Source organism: Stegodyphus dumicola, chromosome 1, assembly GCF_044657685.1.
Source record: "Stegodyphus dumicola isolate Sdum_Otavi_A_Nest chromosome 1, ASM4465768v1".
Lineage (NCBI taxonomy): Eukaryota > Metazoa > Arthropoda > Arachnida > Araneae > Eresidae > Stegodyphus > Stegodyphus dumicola.
This window is the reverse complement of record NC_140768.1, coordinates 208,287,438-208,314,971: the sequence shown is the minus strand read 5'-3', so window position 1 is coordinate 208,314,971 and position 27,534 is coordinate 208,287,438. Positions and strand designations below refer to the sequence as shown.

Genomic DNA, 27,534 nt, shown 5'->3' with positions numbered 1-27,534 from the left:
AAGCAAAAATTTAAAGGGGAATCTACTTCAAGGAAGTTGGGTGTTCAAAGAGAAATCACTTGGACAGTTACACCAGCAAATAGCAGCAATTGGGTTTGTGCTAACGGAAAAGACAAAAACGATTAAAGTGAAGAGTGACTGGTTTTCGACTGTATGGTTGTATAAATTTAATTTACTTCATAGAACATCATTTTGCATCATAAATGGAGCATCCCATGATTTCTCAGTTGAATTATTTAAAGATTCTGGAATATATCCAGTAACATAAATAGATATCAACTAAAAACGTTTTCATTCTTGATGAAATCAGTCTTTCCATTCATCTCATGCCTTCAAAATGCTTAGCCTGTAGAGACTGATAAGGACTCTGACCAAATACTGATGAAATGGATTAATATGGATTGTTAAGTTACAGCAAAGCCTGGCTATCTGCCTTAAAGGAGAGATGCTGTCGTGAAGAACTTTTTAAGTGAAACCAGCTCATATACACATTACACATAAGAAAAACCATAAGATTGCCCATGCAACCAGCCCGTTCGCCGTAATTTGAACCCCAAAGCGAACTATCAGTATTCAGCTACTTTACCGCTCGGCCATTTGTGGGATCTTTTGAAATGGAAGGCGATAACTTTATTTAAAATTAATGTTAGAAATGCCAATATGTTTAGAAAAATTGGATGCTTTTTAGTATGCTTGCAGAATGCCTGAAAAAAAAAAGAGAGCAAGCCATTAAAAAGAAAAAATAAATTTTTGCATAAAATTTAGTTTTTTTTTTTTTTTATGATATTTAATTCTTGCAGTTTCAAAAATAAAATATTTGACTAAACTATGAATAAAATTTATAAAATTAAATATAGGATGATAACATTGTGTAAAGCAATGGGCACAATGATAAAACTGTTTAAAGCAATGTATGCAAGTCATCCTAAATTAAAATGTCGGATGTATATCTTTCTTATTTATATATTTTTTCTGAATGGAACATTGAAAGATGTGTTAACTGTGCTTTACTGTATTTTCTCTTTTAATACACCGTGTTTCAAAAAGAATATACGTCTTATAAAGTGTTACTTTGTCCAAACTATCAATCACTGCGCCTCAGCTCAACTATTGGCGAAACAAATACATAGTCTGGCTTATATTAACAGTCGCTAGTTGTCAGTTGTCTTCCATTTTGCATGGCAACCATCACATGTTTAAAATGGCTACTCTGCAGCAGAAATCATTTTGTGTTCTCGAGTTTGCGAAGTGCAATTCCGTGATTACAGTGCAAAGTTGTTTCAAGTTGAGGTATCAAAGTGATCCTCCGAATACTCACAGATGGTATCGACAGTTTGTAAATACAGGGTGTGTATGTAAAGGAAAGAGTCCTGGCTGCCCTCATGTTCCCGACAAAATTGTTGCACAAATTCAAACTGCTTTCCAGCATAGTCCTTCAAAATCAACTCCTCGTGCCAGTCGGGAGTTACAACTGCCTACAGCAACAATTTGGCGTGTTTGGAGACGCCAATTGGTTATGAAGCCGTACAAGTTACATTTGTTACAGGCTCTGCGCCCTGATGACAAGCGCAAACATGTGGTATTTTGTAACGAGATTATTGATGCTATTGACAATGATAATACTTTTGCACAACGCATTGTGTTCAGTGATGAAGCTACTTTTCATGCTAGTGGTCATATAAACAAACACAATGTTCGAATTTGGGGCCTACAGAATCCACATGCAGCCATTGAACGTGTATGAGATTCGCCCAAAATCAATGTGTTTTGTGCGAAAGACAACTTCATTTTTCAAAAAGACTGGTCATTCCCTCACTGGTGTCACCAAGTGCGTGATTATCTGAATGAAACTCTACTGAACCATTGGATTGGTCGTCAAAGAGCTTAACATGTCTCAGCTGACCTCCACAGTCACGGGATTTGACACCGTGTGACTTCTTCCTGTGGGGTTTCATTAAACACATCCTTTATATACCACCACTCCCACAGAACTTGGAAGAGGTGAAGAACCGGATCCTTACTGTCATAGCATCAGTGAGGACGGACATGCTTGCTCGAGTATGGGAGGAATTTGAATATCAATGTGATATTGTTCATGTCGCTGATGGAGAACATATTGAACATCTGTAATCTGAACTTGAGAAGTTCATACATATGTTGTAAAGTTTCATATTGGTATGTTATACAGTTTAATAAATATACGCATTTGAAATACGTATATTCTTTTTGAGGTTCTAGGGAAAAAACCCACAGGAAAAATGTTCACTGAATAGTGCTCACTGGTATAAACGCTCACAGGAAAAAAGCCCACACAGAAAAAAAAAAACTCACATGGAAAATTGCTCACACAGAAAAAAGCTCGTGTAAATAAGCCCACGGATAAATAAAATACGTATAAATATCCTTATATTAACCAATCAATAATTAATCCATCTCAACAACATACACATACTTAATTTTTAAAAGAAAAATTATTTGATCATTTGAAAAAATATTGGACAAATGCTCACATAAATGTTTTCAGAGGCGGTATATAAATGAATGAAAACTACAGTAAAATTTTGCATGCACTATAATATTTTATACCACTGCTTAGCTACTTTAGCTTTCCACAAAAGATTGCGTATCAAAAAGATACTATTTTTTCCCATGCAGATATTTTCTACTTGTTTGATTGTCGTTTGTGATGCTTTAATTCATACTCTGTTATGTTTATTAAAGTAATTTTGTTAAATTGGCATTTCGTGTCCTTTCATTTATCAAAAAGAACTGTTACCATTCTAAATATTAAATATAATGGAATACAGTCTGGATTCTTTCATGAAAACATGGTTAACAGTCAGTAGTATTTCACTATGTTACAAAACTGGTTGTTTCCGAGGCTGTACAAAGACAACTTCATTTTTCAACAAGAAACCCCATCACTGGTGCCGCCAAGTGCATAATTATCTGAATGAAACTCTACCGAACCATTGGATTGGTCGTCAAGGAGCTGGCAACTTAGCATGTCTCAGCTGGCCTCCACGATCACCGGATTTGACACCCTCTGACTTCTTCCTGTGGGGTTTCATTAAAGACAACGTTTATGCACCAGCATTCCCACAGAACCTGGAAGAGATGAAGAACAGGATCCGTACTGTCATAACATCAGTGACGACGGACATGCTTGCCTAAGTATGGGAGGAATTTGAGTTTCCATGTTATATTGTTCATGTTGCTGATGGAGGACATATTGAACACCCGTAGCATCTGTAATCTAAACTTGAGCGGTTCGTACATATGATTGTAAAGTTTCATATTCTTATGTTATACCGTTTAATAAATACAGTAAAAAGTCTTTAATCCAGATGTCCATAATCCGGAATAATCTATAATCCAGACCTCAAAGCTACAAACTTTCTGCGCATGCGCATAATACCTTTATGCATGCGCATATGCATTTACGCATGCACATAATACGTTTATGCATGCACGTTTAATGTATGATGGACGGTATAAGCCAGGCTCAAATTGTCTAATTATCTATTTCAGTTAATGTTGCAGATTGCGTTGTTCCTTAATCTTCTAATTGGATCTGGCTTATTATTTTTTGCAGACTGTTAGAGCAATTTTATAAAAAGTAAGCTTGAACTTTCAATTATGTCAAAAAGAGTTTCCGATTCTGGAGCTGCCAAAGGATCTACAAAGCGAAAGCATGTTTCTATGTCCATCAAACAAAAAGTGGAATTGCTGCAAAAAATGGATATGGAAAAATTTTGAATTTCTCCATAAATTTCGCACCAAATTTTACAAAATTTAATATCTAGGCATAATTTGAGTTGTAGAATCGAAATGTGTAAAAAATTGGTATGTTATTTCAGAAAAAGTCCGATTTTCTGTCAAAATACCTATGTTAGAATAGTGCTATGTATAAATCTAATATATATCCTAAGTCGCGCTTTCGAGACATGAAAAACGCAATTTGAATTTTGTCAGTCGGCCTGGTAGAACGGGAGATATAGAACTGTCTCATTTGTTTTTTGCGCAGTGTACATAGACATGTCAGTGTTATGAGTCAGCTTTCCTAATGAATCCCACTCTTGCTTATGGCATCATGAGGGCCGTAGCAATGTGTAAAAGCATAAAAGGTAACAAATGCTGGAAACTTGCATTTTTCATTGCCATAACAACCCAACATATGTATTGATAGTATAGGGTGCCACTGGGTATACATCCTGTTCAACTTTTGCCATCATATCGGCCACCATTACATTACCGAGTTTTTGATGCTTGTAGCTGTCCTCTCTATTTTGAAATCTTTGTTGTTTCCCTTTTTAAGTGGGATAATCCAAAATTGCATGTTGCTTTTGCATTTCTACATTTCCTTAATACACTGGGTGTTGATTTCTGCCTTAACAAGCACATTTTCCTAATTTCTTGTAACTGAAACTACTGGTGATGGTTGGAGAGAGACTGGCAAAATAACACCTGACAGGCATTATGACTCATAAAATCTGCATAAACTGAAATATCTATAATGCTCGTCAAAATTTGTTTGATTTCATGCCTAATTATACCCCTTAGAGTTGCAAATACTGGCTTAGTACTTTACTCTGATAGTTATGACTCTGGGGGCATAAAATACACAGACCCAGTTCTTACTGACTGAAAGAGCATCCTATGCTGTTCCAGAGAGTAGTGGTTCAAGCCATCCAAGTTGGTAGCTTGATTAACAGACTACAGTTCATCAAATAGTTACCTCACCTTCCATGGTCTCCTTGCCCACGGAAGCTGTTTGTCTCCTTGGGAAGCTGTTTCAACATTGGGTGACAAGAGAGTGTTCAAAATTCAAAAATCTGACATCCATAGAGTGGGCTTCCATGGGCATTGCAGCAAGTGATATAATTATTACCCTCTGTGAGGAACATTTGACTGTCCACAACCCATCTTCTGCTTAATGCGGAGCTTAGCGGCCAGTCTATGGGGTTCCTTTTAGTATAGCTGAACACATAATTAAACTTTACTTGCTTTCATACCCAATTATATAACAGCTACTATTTTTGAGTGAAGCAGATGCTCAGAGTAATGATTTTTACATGTTCTGTACCTCAAAATACCTGAAATTTAGTGATTTTATCCTTTATTATTGTAATGTATTTGTAGAATAAATATTATTCTGCCAACAACTTTCCTCTGTTGAGTAGCAATTTTAATATCCAGCAATGTGTAATTTTTACCATAAATATATGCTATATAAGCAGCTGGAAATTATTAAAATGTTTAATGACAACATACAGTGCCATTCACATGTAAATGATATGAAAACAAAAGTAAAACTGCTATTTCAAATGATATCTATGATATAATCACATTTAATTCTTATCTATAAACTATTGTATAAAATTAATTATGCTATTCACAGAAAAATATTTTAAAAAAATAAATGTAAGCAAACATAAATAAGCAATATTAATTTAGCTCAGTTGCTATTGTTTTTTGCATAATTTTTACTTCAGGATTACCTTCTGTTCTTTACTTTCTGTTATAACATATATTTGTAAAATAGATACGATTATGCTTTCCTTTGTGGTACAATAATTTTAATGGCCAGCAATGTGTGTTTCTGATTTTACTTTTTTTTTTTTTTTTTTTAGCTGAAGAAAGTTTTAATACATCAAGAAACTGTAATTTTTCACTAAAAAGGCAAACCATATATTTTATCTTGAAATATGCTTAATCTTATCTCAAGTAGGTTAAAATTAAACTAAATTTCAAAAATATTTAAATAAATTTCTGTGGGGTCATTTTGTTAAAATTATATTATTTGCAGTTTTTTAATAAATAAACAGCCTTCATTCTGTCTTTTTTTTTTTTTTTTTTTTTTTTTTTTTTTTAGAATTACCTTAAGAAATATGCATACAAGAATGCTGAAACAAAAGATTTGTGGGTTGAGCTTTCTAATGCTTCCAAAATGGTAAGTTGCCACCAGAATCATCTGAATCACTGTCTATTCTCTTCCTTTTAATAAATGTAATATACAGAGTTGCTATATTTGCTTCAAAATAGATGTAAATTATACTGTAAAAATATAAATATGATTACAGGTAAAAACATAGAAATTACATAAGGCACTATTATAACATAAGTATCTGCTTATCTTTTAACACACTTTAGTAGAGTTTAAAGTAAACTTGAAATTTTTACTAACACCATTCAAGTAGAACAGTGTTTTACATTTTAAATACTTATTTGCAGGGTATACCAATATTTTGATATTATCAACCCCAAATTTCTTATTTATTGTAATGATTGAAGGAAAAAATGATACCAGGTGTTCTATAGGATTAAATTATTTTTTGGTTTTCAAATGTGAAATTATACACTGCAGTGTCAATTTAATGATAACCTTGATTTAGCACTTAAACTGAAGTTTTCAATGTGTCCAGCCTGAAACTTATAAAAACAGGGTCAAGTTATCCCCAATTACATTATTAAATAGAAAAGATATACAAGACTATTATTTTATTGAATACATATGCAAGAAACTGTGAAATTTGTTCACAGAAATTACGACACTATTAGCAAGTCCACAATTAAGCATTTAGCAAAGGAAGATTTTCTCTTTCAAGCTAAGATGATGAATTGGAAGTTACTGAGTTAGCTCTTTGTCACCTCATCAGAAGCACATGGTATTTTACAATGTATGAAAAATTATTAGATGATGACAATTTTTAATGCATATACTATTTTTGATTAAGGCAATAAGCAATGACAAATATAAAATGAAACAGGGCTACATTAAAAATCTTTTAAAGATAATATTTTTGTTATGTATGTGTTTAACAGTACTAGATAAATGGGAAATACGAACAAAACTATTAGCATTTTAAATAATATATATTGTGCTTAAAACAAGATTCTGATTTAATGATACTTTTTGTTAATATATTAGTGATCACTGAATTGGGATTTGACTTTATTTAAATGTTGAATGCTTTAATTAAAGCCCATGAGAGCTCTCTGAGAGGGGATTAATTGTGCAGAGAATTTTCTTAAAAAGAATGGTTTGTATTTATATTAAACATGGGAAAAACTATGAAAACATCTATGTGGCCAGCCTATTCATTGGGATTCAAACTGTCAGGGCTCAGCTGTCTTATTAACTCAGCCATTTGTATGTGACTATATTTAAAACATTTTAGAAATATCATATATGTTTAAAAGTATATTATTTTTAATTACTCCCCTAGTTAGTTAGTTAATTTCTAAATACAGAATTATGTTATATTCCTGTACAATATATGAACACTTACTGTGAAGACTTATTGCAATTAATGGTATAAATTTCTTCAAAATACAATAACACAAAAATTTTTGTTAACTTATTATAAGTTAACTTAAGATAAAAGTATGCTTTAGTAGAGTTATTTGGCTACAGTATTTAGTTTCTAATAGCTTGAAATTAAAAAATTTTATCACACTTGCAAAATATGTAGTTGCTTGTTTACAAAGACTACAGATATTGACTTTGATATTTAATTTATTTCATATAAAAATGAAAAAGAAGATTAATGAAAATTTAGTTGAAATTTCGTCTTCATTATAAGTGTTTTATAATGAAAATGAAATTGCACTTGTATAGATTTGGTGTTGATGCTACTGTTAGTAAATCGAAATTTGTAAACTGTAAGGCAAAAAAAAACCTGTTACCAATTTATTTTATTAAAATCTTCAGTATATAATGTCTTTCATTTTAAAGTCTTTATTCTCTTAATTTTCCAGTTGAAACAAACTATAAACAATGAAAATAGTTTTCTTGATAAATTAAATCTCAGCCTGACATGAGATTTTTTATATCCAAAACCAGGGTAGTATTTTTATTTATAAATTATCAGTTGAATAATTTGCACTGTAATTTTCTATCCTGTAGAAGCTAGCTCCTCAAAATAAGAATTCTCATGTAAAATAACTAATCAAATTATTTAATAACTTCTTTTTATGTATTACCAATATGGAAAAAGAAAATGTTGCTCATTTGGGAATATGTGATATAAAGTATTTTTTATCTCCTTTCTGCATACCTTCATGGTGTAACGGTAGTACACTCAGCGTGTATTCAAGACGTCCAGGTTCCTGGCAAGGGCATTGCTCAATTTTCATGTTTCCTGCTTCAGAAATCCTAATAACTCTACAGTGATTAGTATTAGGAAAAGTATAAAATATTGCTGAAGGCCCTGTACATCTTTTATTTTTAATTTTGCCATTTAATATTTTTTAAAGCTGAAAAATATATGCTGCAAAATAATATTTTCCTCTAAATTTTAGAGCATTCTGTTGAAGGTACTACTGAATTTCATCTGCTGAGTTCTGTGTCTGATCTTCTTTTCACAATAAGCAGACACAGTGAAACATTTAGAAATGTTTTAGATTTGTTCTTTGAAAAAAAATATTAGAAAGACCTCTTTGATATACAAAATTAGCATCTTAAGAATGATCTCTATGAATTAAGCATACATATTTTCTTGTAGCAATTATTTTAGAATATGTTTCCCTGCAACAAAATAATATCTCTATTTAGTTACAGTTTTCGTGAATATTAATATTTTTATTTTAGAAATTAAATTTTATTAAAATAGCTTGGACTGCATTAAATTAGAAACTTTCTATCTTTCTGAAAAACTCATTTTTGTTTGCTCATTTGGAATAAATGATATGTTGTTTGATAGGAAACAACATTATGTTAATATTTTTTGCATCTAACTGAAAGAAAGTTATTAAAAGTGTAGATATATTATATCAAACAGAATAAACTTTGGTATCATGTTTTTGGGTCAAATGAAAACCGTTTTTGAACCATCAGCTGAACATCTTTATATATGTCTTAAACCTTTAGGCAAAGGCATATGTTTCACTGAAGCTATATTAATACAAATCAACAGATTCAAATTGCTAATAAATTTTTGAGGTTCAAAGGTAAAAGAAAACATGGAAAGTATTTTATCTATTAAACTCTTGCTTATTATCATAGCTTAATTAGCTTCAATATTTACTTTTTTATCTCATAAGGCTTATATTTTTATCTATTTATCTTTTATGATTTTATTTATTAACTTAATACATCAATTGACATCTATTGGTGCTGCTAAGATTTTACTGCTGTTTATTATTCAAGCCCTAGTGCTCTTATGTTTGACATTCTTGTTGCTGTTAAATAAAAAGTTATTTTTCAGTCACGAAAAACATTTTGTTAATAATAAAAAAGAGCTAATTTTTTACTTTATCACTGCATGTATTTTAGGATGTCAACATCACTGAAGTCATGGATACCTGGACACTGCAAATGGGTTTTCCTTATGTTGAACTTGAGAGAAAAGGAAGCACACTTACAGTCACTCAGCATTGGTTCCTAAGAAGGATGAATGATACTACCATTGATGGCCTGTCAAAAATCTCTCCTATGTCACCATTCCAGTATGTATTATTTTAAGCATACTGTTGAATTTTTGGAAAAATTCTGATTTTTATATTTCAATAAAACAGGTTATAAATGCCCATGATGTTTATGGCATTTGTTTTGCAGAATCTAAAATTTGTAAAAATGAATATTAGATATCATGTTCATTTAAAATGCCATTTTGTTTTACTATTAATTTTACGAGCCTACCTTAGAGGGTGCATTTAAAATAACGCATACATCTGCAATAAAGATTTGACAAGGTGGTAAGAAATCTGCTTCCAGTCTTTCATTCTAATCTTCGAAACCATAAAAAAATAATCAGTTTAATTCTAGGACAATATGAAAAAATGCACTAAAATATATTACATTAAGAATGCATAATGTAATGTACTGTATATTTTATCTCATGTTGGTAATGTCTTACTATACATAATCAATCAATTAAACTCCACTGTATTCATGTGTATTACTTGAATGTCACATCATAGATAATGGTTGGTATTATTGTAGTTACACAAAATGACAGCGAAACTTCCAGCACAGTTATATATGTTAATTCATGCTGTTATTATTAAAATAGTAATTCTGCTATTGAAAGTAGCCTGTTATGGAACACTAACAGGCTATTTTCATTTCCATATGTTATTATTATTCAGTTTCATAGAAATTGCTTTTGTAAGAAAGTGTAAAGCTTTTTCCCCCTTTCTTTAGTCAGTTTTTGTTAGAGTTACTAAGAAACTAAAATTATAATTATGTATAAAACTTTGTACTTTGCTTGTGAATTCATTGGAATTACTGTACACCTCAAAACAGGAGGGAAAACTGTTTCATGATATTTGGGTGTTTGTTCACAAAACAGACAAGTCACAAGTATGATCAAATTTTATATTTCTATAGCTTCTAAACCTCTGATTTTTTTTTTTTAATTAAACTTCGCGCACATGTATATGAAAAGAGGCTGTAACAAAAAGGAAAGCAAATATATTGAAGAATGTTGAAATTTGAGGAAAGAAGTGTGCAAATATTTATTTTAAGTGTAACTGAAAACCCTAAGCTATACTCAAACAATGACTGCATAAACTATAAATCTGTTTTCCTACAGAAACTTGTTATTCATAGATATTTTTATCTTACAGTTTCATTTGGAAGATTCCTCTTGTCTATAAGAATTTAGCATCTGGGAATGAATATACTTTATGGCTGAATGATAAGAATGGTTAGCAATTAAATTCCTTATACATATGTATGTATTTTCTATCATTTGCTTTAAAAGATAATGATGAATAAAATTAAATTTCCAGCCACATTCCATATTCAAGCTGAAGAAGATGATGTTATAAAGTTTAATCCTGGATTTGTAGGATTTTACATAGTAAAATATGATGACTCAGATTGGGAAAAGCTTAACAGAAGGCTTCAAGAGAGCCACACGGTAAAAATTCTTCTGTATTTTATAATGATAGTACAAACGGCATACATGCTAATTTATCCTCAATGAGTAAAGCAGATATTATTATCAATATGCGTCTGGGGTCATTATACAAATGAACATAGAGAAAGGAACAAATAGGAGTTTCCAAATGTGCAATGTTGGGATGCTTTACCCTGTACCATACGATGTAAAATCTGTTTCATATAATAAAATTTTCCAGAATAATAGGTGTACTTATAGTAAATCGATCATTGAGGGGGACATATGTATCCCACCATTGACTATGGCTAAGACATATGTGTCCCAGACATTGGCTTGAAAAACCGTTTATCAAAAAATCCCAAATGCTAAATTTACCTTATTTATATGACATATTTTATTCACTTGGATAGAAAACGGGATAATTTAGTTTTTAATTCATAGCCAAAGGGTACTGTGTATCATACTTGTAATAGGCACGTATATATACATAATGTTGTCACATATATATATTGCTTGTTGCATTGTGCTGTGTAGTAGATAAGATTTAAAATGTTCTCCACACGCACACACTAAATATAGATAGATCTTTCATTTTATTGTTGCGAAATTCCCAGTTGCAGTGAGATAGCTTACAGGCATAGCAGTGTTGGGGTTGCCAGAAAGTTGCAGATAAAGGCAGCATTGCCACATTTGGCCAGAAATCGCCCATTTGGAGATATTCGGCGACAGAATTGTAATTATGCCATAGACAGAGCAAGAACATTCTAGAATACATTCATAGCTGTTTTCTCGGGAATATTCTCGAAGGTGGGTTAAAACTATATATACCCTGCCTGTCCTGGGAGAAAGTAGTACAGTAGAATTCCAGAAATCCGCAAAGCTTGGGACCAGAGGTTGTGCGGATTTTAGGATTTTGCAGATTTCAGAACAGAAAAAATAAATCATAATATTCAGACTGTAAGTGCAAAATAAATAAGGTGTATTAGATACATTTAATTAAATTAATATATATCTTACTGCAATAACTTATTATATGCCTTAAATTATTATTACATATATAAATTTATTATATTATTCATTGTATTATATATACATAGCAGCAAGGTTTGCCGATTTCACCTCATGCAAAGATTTCTGGTTTCGGATTCCGGAGTTAGAATCACAGTTGCTGTAAAATTTCAACAGCTTTTCTTTATTTTTCTGTATATCATACACAATCATATTGCATTTCCATATGATTCTGTTATAAACCGATGAGTAGCACCTGTCTCCATCTTTTGCAGAATTTGCACTTTTTGCATTACCGTCAATGCAGCATCTTTATGTTTTTCACCATTGCAAGCAATAAAATCATGAGTGCATTTATAATCTGTAATTGTATTAAAAAGGGCTGAAATTTAAAATATTCTTAATTTATCCACAAAATAACCGGATAAAAAAAAAAGCAGCACTGAATAATCTTGTGAAATAAGAAAGTTTAGAAAATACAACAACATGAATTGTGAACTTGAAAGAAGAGTTGAGTGAATCATCTGCTTTCTTACCTAGATGCAGATTAGAGGAGAAAAAACTTCTATCGTCATGTCAATAATTTGGTATTTCCATTATGACTCATTATTATTCAGTAATTATGACGTTATTATTCGGTAAGTATTTTTTCTTCGATATTTTGTACTCAATGTTGCGGTTTCCGGAACCTATAAACTGCATGTTTATATTTTGAAAGGCAATGTGGATTTCAGGTCGCCAGATTTTCAGTATTTGACTATATCTTGAGTTCAGAGATTAACTTAAGAGCGACTGACCAAGCTGAGAGCTGTACTGTAGTGCTTTGCTGTGAAGCTATTTTCACCTTATAGCCTGAAGGCTGTGTTGCTAATTGTTTCAGCGTGTTTATCATAGTTTTTACTTCCTTGTACGAAGTAAAAAGGAAGTATTGTAATCGCAAAAACTTTCAGGCAGCATATTTCAACGAAAATATCCATTTTGACAGCTAATGAATGCAATTTAACTATGTTTTTGCATGATATCTGTACGTGAGGACAGACTAAAAGACTCGTTTCCTCCAAAAAAAATTATAAAACTGCTTTATAATTAATTCTGAAGAGAATTTTTCATGGCGTCTGTACAAACGTATGTACGTACGTATCTCGCATAACTCGAAAACATGTAGCCTCAGAACGTTGAAATTTTGTATATAGGACTGCTATAACATGTAGATGTGCACCTCGTATTTTGGTTGCAATCGGCCGCACCAAACGTATATAAATACTATATTTATATATATATCCACTCTGTTACTCGGCACAGTGATCTCAGTTTCTTTACTCTTATATGTTTGTAAATTGTACATTTTTTGCTTTAAAAATGATTGAATTATGTTGTTCTTATCTTCCGGTTAAGGTTTTTATGCCTTTCATAATTCTGGAAGTATTTGTACAATTATCAACAATTTAAAAGCTGTTTAAGTGCCGTTAAGTTTTAAATAACATGGCGGACATATTTGTTTACATTTGAAACAGCAGAATTGTAGATTTGTTGCCAATCTAGAGAGACTAAGCTTCGCAACAACAAAAATAACGCTTTCATTTGTTATTGCGAATTAAATCATGCTTAATCCTTTCTGGAATTTTTTCGAGGAAATAAGTGTTTAAGATTTACTTCGTAATTTTTAATACAGATATTTTGAGTTTTTATGTATTTTTGCCTTGTCGCCAAGTGAGAACTGAATTAATTGAATGAGAAATACTAAATCGTCTGTGAAAAACTGTTTCTTTTCTGTTTTGTTTGCTTAATTTCTTTCATACATCGTTCTAGCTTTATTATAGTATTTGAATAGAACATGTGGCAACGATAAGATAATTCTTCAAATGATATCAATTTTGTGCATTCAGAGTGTCGTTATAGTAAACAAATATAGTGAATTTTAAAGAGTGCATTTATTCTATTGTGGTTTATGCGCTGTCGACGAAGTAGATTTTATTCAATCCAATCAATTTAAATGAAATTCAAGAAAAAAATGCGTATAATTTAATATTCCGTACAAGGAAGTCGTGGTGTACACATCAGATTTTTTTATGACTGTAAACTTATCTTTGGAACTGTCCTGTGTGACAGTGCCTACTGGCAAATAAATTGTGTTTTGATTCTTCATCAAGTGTTGTCATCAATTACTCCAAATCCACGAACTCATAAAACACGACATTATAAAGTCTGAAAGAGCATTAATGATCAATTCAAACATTTGATGGTATTTATCAGCTCATTCTTTTAGATTATCTAGAGGAATAAATTATATAAACATTTGAATTCTATTCTAATGGGCATGGCTACCTAATGAGTATATATTACATTGCTCATTAGATAGCTATCTTATTATAATAAAATACTATAAACTTGTTATGATAGAGTTCAATGTCTGTGATGAGCAAAATAACATGATAATAATTTATGATTATTTTTATACAAATTTTAACACAACACAGATGTAATAAAAGAGGGTTTCAATGAAGGCATTGATTGCTACAGGACAAATCTTTATGATGTGATGGTGAGAAAAAAATAAACAAATGGATAGATCAATATTTTTTTTTAATAAAAGATGTGGAAAAACTGTCATTCATGCAAACCTAATAGAAATTTTTACTTCAGTTTATAATATGTTTCTTTTACTGATATATATTCTTTATTTTGTTTAAACTTAAAACTTTGTATAAACTTTAAATTTCAAAAGGTATGTGGTTTCATAATAGAGAGCAGTAATCACAATTATTTTTATACATTGTTAAGGTGTATGTATCTTATATTATTATGTGAATAAAGTTTTTTTCGGTAAATTTTTTCAGTATACCTTTGAGAATAGATGAAATATTAGTTTCTCTCATCATCATTCTTTTTTATTTATTTATTAATTTTTTCTAAATAGGAAAATATTATACAATGAATCCTATCATCTGCGCACATAACATGATCATCTTGAAAAGCAGAGAAACATTAACAAACATGTACGTATCTCTCTGAAATGCTCACTCTTATAGATGACCAGATTAACTGGAGATGTGAGTGATTGTCTTAACGAATATTCACTATACTTATCATAAATCATTCCTATTCAAATTTATAGACCAATAATGTATTTATTGTAGAAGGTGCAGGAGAAAAAAAACTTCTGTTATGACTATTGTTATTGTTTGAACATTCATTATATAATATTTTCTTATATTCTGCTTAAATAACAATCTAATGAATTAGTTAACATAAACAACTTAACATATTTTACATTTGTATTTCAGAAGTATAATGAACCCTCTCTAAAATTATCACCCTTGAATCTAGAAAATGATTTAAACTATCTTAGAGAGTTGATGTTTAGTATAATATTTATTTATGTTTTCAAAAATGCTGGTAAATTTCAAAGGTATTTATTTGAGGGAAGTGACATTTTAGGGGAGGTTCATTGCCTTTTAATTTAGTTTCCTGTCTTTAAGCAACAGAGGGCTTAAATCCTTTCATATCTACAAAGCCACTTTGAGTTTGAAAATGGATTGGTTGATACATGTATTGGTTTGAAAACATATTGGTTGTATGAATATAAAGAACTAATACCACAGTAATACATTCATAAAATAAAATTTTCCTATTTTTATAGCTTTTTCTTTGTATAAATATGTATGTACTATATTTAGGATTTCAGTGTAACAGATCGCTATAACCTTCTCCATGATGCTTTCTTGTTGGCTGAAACTGATCGATTGATATATGACATTCCACTAGAATTGACTAAGTATTTAAAGAAAGAAAAAGAAGTGATGCCATGGAACCTTTTTAGAGATCATTTCATTCATTTCCTTCGACGAATGGATGGTCAGTCTGAAACTGTGCAGTTACTGAAGGTGACTTGACTATTATTGTTATTATTGTTTTGGTTATTATTATTACATTGGCACATAAATCTTATATAATGCATATCTGTATAACATAAAGCATTATTAATTATCTTGTGAATAAATAAAAACATTATGGCCCACAATATAATATGACATTATAGAATTATAATCCCTACTACTATGGGAGAATTAAATAAATGAAGGTTTCTGTATAAGTTCCTAGACATATGAAAATGTAGATATGTTTGTCCTCGATGTGGAGGAAAATAAAGGTTAATATCCGAATTCAGTATTAGGACATTTCATTCATTACATGTAATCGTGTATGCATCTGCATTGTTTTATCTTGCTTTTATGTCAAAAATCTCATCTTTATTTGAATTTTACTTTATAGGATTTTTCCAAATTTTTAATCACTTGATTATTCTCACAGACATTACAGTAAATGAAGTTTCATGAATAGCTGAAATATTTAAACAATTTAGTTGCAACAGTCTATAGTGTTAACATTTTTAGGAGAATCTGGCCATCTGTTTCATGATTCTATATGATTAAAAGCATGATCGTATGTTAAACTGACTGACTTTTGTTCATTACAGTCAAAAGTCGTTAATCCGGACTCATCAGGACTTCGGCGATTCCGGATTCTCGATTTTTCCGGATTATAGATCATCAGTTTAAATCTGGTAAGATGGCATGCAGAAATTACAAAATTAAAAATATGAAACCGTAATTTATGAAATAAAGAACAATTATGATCTAAAGGGTATCAAAATTTACAAAAAGAAAAAAATATTTATTTGTTTACTTTATTAAACATTTCTTTCAATGTAAGTTGCTTCGTTTCATGTGATGATACTTTCTCTTTAATTCTATTAAACAGACGTAATTTCTTGTTTAGTTACAAAGTTCCGCTGTTCAAGTCCTATAATTGCTGTGTTGAGAATACCGACTAATTTGTCAATCGAAATGTTTTCATTTTCAATAACCTCTGGGTCACTTTCTTCAACTATCAGAAGCGAATTATAATGACGAGGAACTTGATTTAAATCATATCAAAGAGGGAGTACATCGAAATGAAATACTACACCTAGTAAGGAATTATAAGCCAAATAAAATAAAAACATCTGCCCTGAAGATAAGGATAATGCTGACAGATCAACTTCCAATCCGCCGCATGAAATTGATAAACAGATTTCGGATTTCAAAACATACTTTCGCTTTGTAGATACAAATTGCATATTAGTAAATATATATCGGAAATTTTATTTGACATAATCGAAAGTTCAAGCTTACTTTTATGAAATTGCTCTAACAGTCTGCCAAAAATAATAACCCAGATCCAATTCGAAGATTAAGGAACAACGCAATCTGCAACATTAACTGAATTAGATAATTTTAGCTTAGCGTATACCTCCATTACACATTAAACGCGCATGCGCACAAACATATTCGCAGCCGTAAAGGTCTTACGTGCACTCTTAAACGCCTGTGAACGCGACGCATGCGCAGAAAGTTTGTAGCTTTTTGAGGAAGTTTTGAGGTCCGGATTATAGATCATTCCGGATTATGGGTGTCCGAATTAACGACTTTTGACTGTATATGAAAAACAATAGGTAAATAAGAGCTAAATAGGGGGTAAGAAAGATGTTTTTAAATATTTATAGTCTCGAACTGAAATACTGAATGAACCATTTATAAACTGATTGAAATCAAAATGTTTGGTAAAAATATGTAACATATGCAGCTATAGTTTATATTCACCGCTTAAAAAAAAATAAGCTTTATTATCCCATCAACCATGAAAGTCAATGGAGATCCTGCTAAAGCTGCACCAATTGTTTTCATAAAATTTTAAAGAAACTGATGCCTTTTTTATCTAACAAACAGTAAGTATTTGACCCACTCCATTGTTGCACTTCTTAAAAAAAATTTCGTTAATTTTGACCAGTTTGTTAAGCCCTCCGATTTTACAGGAAGATCTACTTAGAATGCTATGAGTGCCAATTTCCCACTTTTGCTTCCAGTCTGTTACTGTATTGTCAACCATATTCAGCTGACTATATTTTGTCCATTAATACATACTTTTTTGATGGTAGCATCCCATAATTTTGAAAATTATCCACTGTTTATTAATAAAATAATAATAAATATTAATAAAATAAGCAGATGATGCTATTCTGTAGAATGCAGTCCCCAAATTTTAATCTCTCTTCCCCCCCCCCCAAATTCAAGAAAAAATACAGCAGTAACAGTTAAATTTTGTACCCTTGATCATAAAAACAAAAGGTGGCTTATTGAAAATCAGTCAGGATTCCATCAAATGAAAGCACAGATGTTATGAGTGTGTTGTTACATCATGCTTATCCATAAGGTACTAAATTACACTGCTTGGCAAGAGTTTCACGATCAATGCGATAATATGTAAGTATCAAAAGAAATCTTTCTATAGGTGTGTAACAATATGATGTTAGAAATATCTAATAATTATTAATTAGATATATTATAAATAAATGCATTTAAATTTTAGTTGTTGGATATATTGCCAAAAAAGCAAAATAATGTTTTTAAGTATTAAGAACTGCATCCATTATATGAAACAGTGTTATCATGTTAAGCAATTACAAGTTAATTAAGTTTGAAATATAAACAAGAATGTAACAAAACTTTGAAAACTGACTATTTACAAAACTTTTATTTTTACTACTGCAATATGTGTTCACTCATGTGGCTGGTAAGTGTATAAAAGTGTAATAATAACAATTCTTAAAATTTTGTAAAGACTCCTCTCATCATGTTTCTAACATAAATATGTTTGTGAATTCCTTTTGCCAATGCTCTCATAAAATTCTTCTCGTAATTAAATTTTTGTTCTAAAAATTATTCATGCAATACAAAAAAATATTGATTTTTTTGCTATTGTCTAATATAATGTTTTATTATTTGATTTATAAATGCCATTTTTAAAGATTTTTCAGTAAATTCTTTTTCGTTCAGAGATATGCTCGAGCTTTAACTGCAGATCTTTATGATGAATATGTCTGGACTGCAAGAAATAACAGGTAGGAGAAATATCAATATACTAAATATGTTCCTGTATAAAATTTTAGTAAAATATACTGAGAACATGATCTTATATTCTTACAGCATTTTCAAGAAATGGGATATCACCCCTGGCAGCTGCTCTTACACATTTCCTGATTTGTAAGTTTAAAATATTTTTGTCCTAAATAAGTGCAAATTTTGATAGAAAATCATGTTTTGGAGAATGCAATAACCACAGTAAATATACGCATTGCAATCTTGTCCTCACATCCATTGTCTCAGCAGCAGACAGGTGTGGCAGCTTAAACATGCCTATTAGTGTTTTTCCGTGTAACTTTAAGTGAATTTTGTACTAATGTAACTAAATTCAGAAAACAGAAATAGTAATTGTGGATTTTTTGTGTTTTCTCCTTAAAAAAAGCTCTAAAATTGAGGTCACATCTCAGCTTGATGACAAAAATATGTTTTTTAGAGAGTCATAGCTGTTAGAGGTCAAAGAGTATTTGACTTACATCTTTGTTTCCATATTCACACTTTTCTATTGAACTTTACGTTACTTCTCTCTTTCTGCTTGTTCTTATTAATGTTCTTCACTTCTATTTATATAAAATTATCATGGTGTAAAATAATACATTATGCTGCATAGGATGGCAGACTTTTTTAGTTATTTACTAAAAGTTTAGAAATTTTTACTGCAGAGATAGTACTTTTCTTTAACCCGTTCGTGACCAAGGTCGTGTGGACGCGACGCAGCGATTCCACTCTTATCAGCCCAGCGTCGCTTCCACGCGAAGAGCTCCGATTGATATGGAGAGACCAGCGTCGCGTATGCGTAATCGGAAATCGGAACGTTTTATTTGAATTTTTAAATGCTACTAGATGGCGTTAAACGGCAACGGTTTTCACAACGGTCGACTCATATGGTATTTGACCTTCATGAACGGGCATTGGTTTCTGTTCTATGCTTCTGTATTTGATATATTTATTGATGTAAACAAAGTGAGAATCACGGCTCTTTAAAGGGCTGGGATTTATTGCTCGCTGTGTTTATATTTTGACAGATTGTGGAAAGTTATGGAACGTTTATTAGTTGAAATGTTGAAGTAGAATTGCGTTTGTCTTTTGAGGTTTGACAGAGCGAGATTTCGAAATAGATGAATTAATCAAATAGTGAAATGGAAGAAAGAATTTCTTCTAGTTAATATAAACAAACTGGGAAACACGGGTGTTTGAAAGGGCACGTGTGAGTTCAAGTGACTTGTTTATTGCTTTGTTTTTTTCATTAGGAGAATATGGGGGAGTACATTCAGCGGATTAGCAACGGGTAAGAGTAAAATATTTGTGTTCGGTTTTGGCGCCTTTTTTTTTTTTTTTTTTTTTTTTATGTGTGTGTTTCGTAGAAGTTTAGGGATATGTGATCGGAAAATTCAGTGAATTTATTTGCATTTAATGACAAAAAGAAAAAAGTGCTGATGTTATCAACTATACATGACGGCGTTATTGTGCCAATTGGTAAAAAAGACCGAAAGACTGGAAAGGACATTTTGAAGCCACTCTGCGTTGTGGAGTATAATCACAATATGGAGGGTGTTGACATTGGCAATTCTATTATTCATCACTATCCAGCATTTAGAAAAACCGTAAAATGGTATAAAAAGCTGCTTTTTGGTTTGTTAGATATGGCACTTCTAAATGCAAATGTAATATATTCGAAGGTAAAAGGCGAGAAAATATCTGCTTTGGAATTCAGATCCAGAGTTATTCATCAAATAATAGGAAAATTCGCTAAACCAAGGAGCTCAAAAACTTGTTCAAAATTACCGGGCATTCAACCATTTCGTCTAACTGGTAGACATTTTCCAAAAATTTATATTGATGGGAAAGGAAATAAAAGTAGAAGAAGCTGTGTCGTACGTGCTAAAAAAAATCGAAAACAAACATCATATTATGAGTGCAAAATATGCAATGTTGGACTCTGTGTGGATCCTTGTTTTGAACTATATCACACACAGCAGAATTTTTAAATTTCGATTTTATTCAGAATATATTATTATTCTTAATTTCCTCTTTTTTTATTTTGTGTTTGTAATATTTGCAGCTTTGTTTTATTGTGTATAGTATTTGTTTTCATGTGCATAGTAATAATTTTAGTTTTTTGCATATTTCATTCATTTGTATTAACGTTATATTTCTTATTTTAATACATATTAAATAGAAGTATAGTATATATATAATTTATAAATTTGGAGTCTTTATTAAAATGCTGATTTTATACGAATTTTTTTGTAAACTTAGGCTTAACTGCTTAAAATGTGCGGGCCGGTAGTGACGCTCCGTTTCAGAGCGTTCGTTCCCGTGACTGAGTTTTATTTCCGGCGCGCTGGTCCTCAGGGGGTTAAATAAAGTATAAATGTTTTTACATTATCACAGTTTTCATTACAGTAATACAAATTAAAGTGAACTTTATCTAAAAACAATACCTGTGCTTCCAGATGATTTGATCTTCTGTGGAGGAGACTGTCTTAGAGAACTTAGGTTTAACACTAATGTTTGTTTATGTTCTTCAAAACATTAGTAACTCTTAAAGGTATTTACCACAAGAGGGGTTAGTATAACCTTCTCTAAAACAACTACCCATAGTTCTGTGTAAAGTTTATTCTTCTGTGTAGGTGATCGTTTTAGAGTGGTTCTATTTAATACCAGTCAGTGTTTATGGTCTCAGAAATCATTGTTGCTTACACAGGCAGTCATCTTAGATAGGTAATTAGAACTAGAAAGCTCATTGCAATAGATATAAAATATTAATTGCATAAATAATAAGAAAATGCTTTAAATTATATATTTATATATAATTTTAACTTCATTTAAGCAATCTTAAAGCATTGTTCATATTTAATGTTTTACAAATGTATTATGACACAAAGTCTGAATGAAACACCTGTCTGATGGAATTTTTTCATTAATATATCTAGTGCTCTGAATCTGTCCTCTATAAAATGTGAAAGAGACGTAAGATAATATTGAGTTACTTTTAAGACATTTTCTTTATTAAGCAATGAAAAAAAATATTTTTCAAATATTTATGATCACCTCTGTTGCTTTATTTTTATACACTTCTAAAAATTCCAAAGTTGAATGTTGTAGTGCTGTTTGATGACATACTAAGGTGCAATTATCAACATCTATGTAACGAATAATGATCCATTAACATCTATGTAAGGAACGATATGTGTACTTCCATTTACTTTTTCTACTCTGTCTGATAATGAATCAAAGTAAAGCCTGAATAACTTAAAACAATTTCTCATAGTTTCATACAAAACTAAATTCCAACACGTATCAGTATCTGTGGTTCAAAACAGTCTATTCAAAGTGGATATTTTTACTGAAATGTTTTTTCAAGAGAGAATTTCTTTTATAGCCACACTTATGAATAAATATGTGATTGAGAGGTTGCGGCAGAGCACTAACAGTTTGACAGCTTTCAAATTTTCTGGATAGATTGTAGTAAAACTTTTCACGTTTGTCAGTTGTAACATAAAATAATAATTTTTTGTTCATTTAAATGAACATTAAATTCTGTATTTTAAAATTACATTTCCAACAGTTAAATATAAAAAATAAGTATTTTGTATTAATAAAAATAGGAAAAAACATTTTAAAATTTGAATTCATGTCTTGGAACATTTTAATTGCACCATTTTTCACAAGTGACTTTGTTGCTACAAAACATCACAATCTCTTACATACTATTCAGTAAACAAATGACCAAGATAGAGAGAGATCCCACAATTTCATTTATTTAAGTTAGTAAAACCAGAATAAAGTCATTATTTAACAATGAAATCACTAAATTTAGCATGTACTCAATACCTCACTTTAGTGAATAATAATATAGGAAACTTAACTTCAGTATCCCCTTTCAGTCTAAATGATGAAAAAAATCCATGTTGAAATTTCATCTATACAGCAAGAAATTCTGACATCTGACATACTCATCAGCGATAAAAAAAAGTTGTTCGAACCTATGAATTCTTTTCTTTATTTATAGCAATTAGTTATAACTTTTAAATCATTTATTCAGTGTTCCAGTCATTTGTAAATCTTAATAATCCTGTTTTGAGCATTTATTTGATGTGTTAAATGGTAACACTAGCACACAGTGCACAAAAAAAAATAAATTCTTAATAATCTCGCACAGTAACATATAATGAACTTAATATTTCAATTCAGTTAAAACATAACTTAAATTTCCTTCAAATGTGAAGCTGTGTATTTCAAATCATAATCATACAAACATTACATATTAAATCATTTAAAACATAACTATTACCTGCTTCTAGATAAAAACATATCCGAATATTCCTATGGTAAACAGCATCTATGATTTGTGTATCTTCTAGGTTTTAGCTTAAATTTCTGCTAGATTCAAGTTTAAAAAATGCTCAGCTTCTATTTAATAAATGTAGTATAGTTCTTTGTTGCAAAAATTATCTTTTTCCTTTTCTTTCTAGAGATTTTGTTTCAACAGTCGTTGATGTAGCTTGTGAATCTGGCAATTCAAAATGTTTACAAACTATGAATGAAGAGTTACAGTTATGGATGCTTGGAAAAAAGTAAGATTGTGCATTTTGTATCTATTGTTATAAAAGAATATTAAAAGGAATCATAGTTACTTCATAAGAATGTTCTGATCAGTATTAGAATTTCATAAAAATTAATATGAGATGTGGCTATAGCAAATAAAGGGTTAAAAAATATAACTGTTTAGTATAAAAACACAGTTCTAACAACTGAATTTAAAGCCATATTAAAATATTATTTTATTTAATTTGTGCTCTGATTATTTAATAATAACTGTTACTTTAGCTGGTTCCATTTTGCAATGTTTTAAATTCAGCAAATTCCTTACTACATAATTCTCTTCCAGAGTACAATTGTATTGTCTCTATTGTTTCTGAATAAATTTTTATTGGCCATTGGTGATTTCAGTTGTTAAATATGGTAGTTTCTTGTCATATTCAGCCTTCGCTGAAACAAACTAGCTAACCAGTATTTTTATTAGTTTCCTTTTAGTAACAGATACCAGCTTTCTGTTGAAAATTCCCAATTTTTATGTGTTTGGGTATAATTGACTAATGAAAAGGTATATGATAAAGCAGGACAGTAATCTTTTATTCATTTCATTATAGGAATTTATTTATTTATCATCTACAATAATTACATTTATTTTACAAAATTTTATTGCATTTTAGGGATTAACATAATGCTTAAGGCTTAAAAAATGTAATGTTAACGTAATGCTTAAAAGCATTGTGTACATTAAAAAAACATATTTGGTGATTTTAGATTTGTGCCAAGATCTCGGCTAAAATTTTGCCAAGCTTGTGAAGCGAGAATATACAAATAAACAGCACAATATATAATAATAACAATAATACTCATATTTCATTTCATAAGAATATTTTTAAGAATTCTTATCCATATTATGTTATCATATGTAATTGTTACAGTAAACTGCAGCACATACTTAGCTGTTTATCAGCTCTTCTGCCCAAGAACACATAGATCTAATAGCAGTAGTAAATGATATTCTGGAACTGCTGAACCAATTTCCAACATGGAGGCCCTTCTTCTTTTTGCAATTTTTAACATTGCATCTCCAAATGGTTTCATCTTTAACATAAAGTTTTATGTCATGGCCATTTTCACATACTTGTTTGTCACCAAAAGACCTCCTTCTTGAAAAAAATTATATGGCATCCATTTCATTACTTGGTAAATTAACTCCTTCACATCCAATTCGCTCGACATGGCCCTACATTGAAACAACCAGAACCGCCCGAAAACGGCCGAGATTGTAATCTTCTTTTCTCCCCCCCCCTAAGGTATGCAGTAACAGGTGCACTTTCCCCAAATGCATTGTATCAGTTTACTGCAGACAGCTTGTCCTAAGATGTTTTTTTTTTTATCTTTTGGTTAATCGTGACATTCCGTTGTTGATTCTTTTGTTGTACAGTGTGCTTTTAAGCTTTAAACAGCAGTAAAAGAGCAGTTTAAAAATTTAAGGATTATATTTATTTTTAAACAATTTATTCCTTCCTATAAAAATAACAAAAATAAACAAAATCTCAGTTGTGATCATAAAGCCGGAAAGACTCTTTGATCTGATCTTCAGAATAGTTTTATAAAGAACAGAGTCAAAGGCTAATGGAATCTTTATTAGAAAGTACAAAGGATGTCATTCGAAATCTTCACACCTATTTTCTGCATTAATGGACTGGGAGGGGAGGAAATTGCTGTGAAACTGGAAAAGTATTTTGGGTGGTTCGGGTATTTTGAGGATACAGCTTAGCGAAGGGTCTGGATTTCAAAGAATTAAAGATTGTTAACATCATATTCACAAAAAAAGTAACGTAATCAAAAATGAATAATATAAGAACATGTGTGAGAGCAAAAATGTAACATAGTGCTTATATATGATTACATTATGAGGTATAAGAACACACAGCCAGATTTTGGCGAGATATCTTGGTTGATTTCAAATTCAGTTTCAGGAGCCGCTATAACAAAGAAAAACAAAAAAATTACATACTTTCTTACACATAATTAGTATTTATCATGATAATCAATAAATAAACCTATTTGTGAGTGGGCTTTTGGTTTGTTGGAAAATTCATGGCAATATTGGAATTAATAATAATGTATATTAATAATATGTTTTAATAATAGATACAAGCAATGTTCCATTTACCAATTTGTTGAGAAAATACTATATCATGCAGAAATTTTAGTTTGTTTTCCTCCATTTTAAGCAGATATTTTAAAATTGGATTTAAGACAAAAAAATTTAACGATTTGTCTATAAGCATCACTGGAACTTGGAGTACAGCAAAAAGAACATGTACAAAAAATGTAACCTTTACTAATGTTGTAGCACTAACACTGTCACAGAAATCATTAACAAATAAAAAAATACTCAAATTTTACAAGGTGTAGAGAAATTGGCAACAAATATACTATAATTCTCATACTGTAAAGATGAGGTATAACAACAAAAAAAAAAAAAAATAGTCTGTTATGATGGAGCAAAAAAGAGCAGAAAGTTCTCTTAGTTATAAATTTCATAATTGTATGAATCTGCCACTTGCTTTATTGCATGTTGCGAATTGAATGCAGGGCATGCGGTTTTTTTTTTTTTTTTTTTTTTCCTAATGCTTAGGTATGTTTTTGAATATTGTCATTTCAGTTTTAAATAAATCTGTACAGAACAAAAAGCAAAGACTTTTCCTATTCACACAGCATAACAAATTTAATTTGTCTTTGAGCTGCTGACTCTAAACTGTGATTACGAAAAGAATAAATCTGAAAACAAAAAGCAAAGACTTTTCCTATTCACACAGCATAACAAATTTAATTTGTCTTTGACCTGCTGACTCTGAACAGTGATTATGAAAAGAATAAATCTGAAATGATATTTGAGAAAATTGACATGCTTTGAATGCTCGACAAATGCTTTAAGTGCGAAATTGACTTTGCTGTGAATATTAAAATCATCTAGAAGTTAGTTACCTATAAATGTTGAGTAAAACATATTACATATCTGTATATGACTTTAAAGTTTTTGAAAACTTCTTGGATTTACTTTATGTAGAGATTAAATAGTTTTCTTTTTCCATATCTTTTTGTAATGTGTTAAGCAAGGAAATATGCTGTTACTTTTTAGAAAAACCCTTTAAGTTGTGATTGTGCAATTCCATCAATGAATAGCTCTTTCAGGGCGACCTTTAATCAGTGGCGTAAATAAGGGTATGCAAGGAATGCCGTCGCATAGGGGACCGAAGGTTTAGGGGGCCCTTAAATGTCCTGCTGAACTACATTTACATGTTTAAACTTAAAGTTTTTTTTTATTATTTTTTTCCCTTTCGCTTTTCATTTTTATTTTTAGAGTTTGTACTACTATGAATTCTTATTTTAATATAATAGAATTCGTCTTCTTTTAAGTTTTTAAGGGCCCTCTTCCTATATGGTGCAGTGACGCAGTTCCGTATAAGACGCAGAAAAGGGGCCCTTGGAAGAACATGAAACAGTTAAATTCAGTAATTAAGACACAATAACACGCCGAATAAATACTAATTCAGAAGTCAAACAACAAAAATCAGCGTTATATTTACAAAATTTTCACAGGACTAAGTTTCGATGGTTTTACCGAACCACCATCCTCAGCTGCAAAACCACAAATGAACAAGATAGGAAATAATGATTAGATAAGATAAGAAAGCCTGGACAAGAATAAGCAAGTGGCGCGATCTGTTGGTGAAACCAGAACTAAAACATAATTTCTTTAAAGGCCGAAGGCAAATTTGGATTGGAATTAGGATCATTAACTAGAACAGAAAGATTTTTATGAATGTGAAATGCCTCTAGAAAATCCAGTTCTCCAATGGAAGATGTTTTTTGAATAATTTTGGCAGCAGAAAAATTGAAAGTGTGATTTTCGGACCAACAATGTTGAGCAACAGAAGACTTCTGTGTTTCCTTTTTCTAACATATGCCTCATGTTCCTTGACGAGAAATTTCAAGGCTCTCTTAGTTTGGCCAATGTAAATTAAACCACACTGGCAAGGAATTCTATAAATACCCTAGGAATTCATATCCGGAATGGGGTCCTTGAGTATGGAGCTTGGAATTTTATTGATGGGAGAATAAACAACCCGAAAGTTAAATTTCTGCAACATATGTGCAACTTTATA

The 27,534-nt window shown here is 30.8% G+C and overlaps 1 protein-coding gene across 1 annotated transcript in view; it reads left to right on the top strand.

Moving 5' to 3' along the window:
* LOC118205807 (uncharacterized) overlaps positions 1 to 27,534 on the top strand; it is a 425,653-nt gene that overhangs the window by 380,612 nt on the left and 17,507 nt on the right. The window contains exons 45-52 of the mRNA XM_085825092.1: positions 5,876 to 5,953; positions 9,278 to 9,450; positions 10,573 to 10,652; positions 10,738 to 10,868; positions 15,536 to 15,742; positions 18,734 to 18,798; positions 18,884 to 18,940; positions 23,296 to 23,397. Coding sequence (XP_085681218.1) covers positions 5,876 to 5,953; positions 9,278 to 9,450; positions 10,573 to 10,652; positions 10,738 to 10,868; positions 15,536 to 15,742; positions 18,734 to 18,798; positions 18,884 to 18,940; positions 23,296 to 23,397 — 893 coding nt within the window. The remainder of the gene's footprint in view (positions 1 to 5,875; positions 5,954 to 9,277; positions 9,451 to 10,572; positions 10,653 to 10,737; positions 10,869 to 15,535; positions 15,743 to 18,733; positions 18,799 to 18,883; positions 18,941 to 23,295; positions 23,398 to 27,534) is intronic.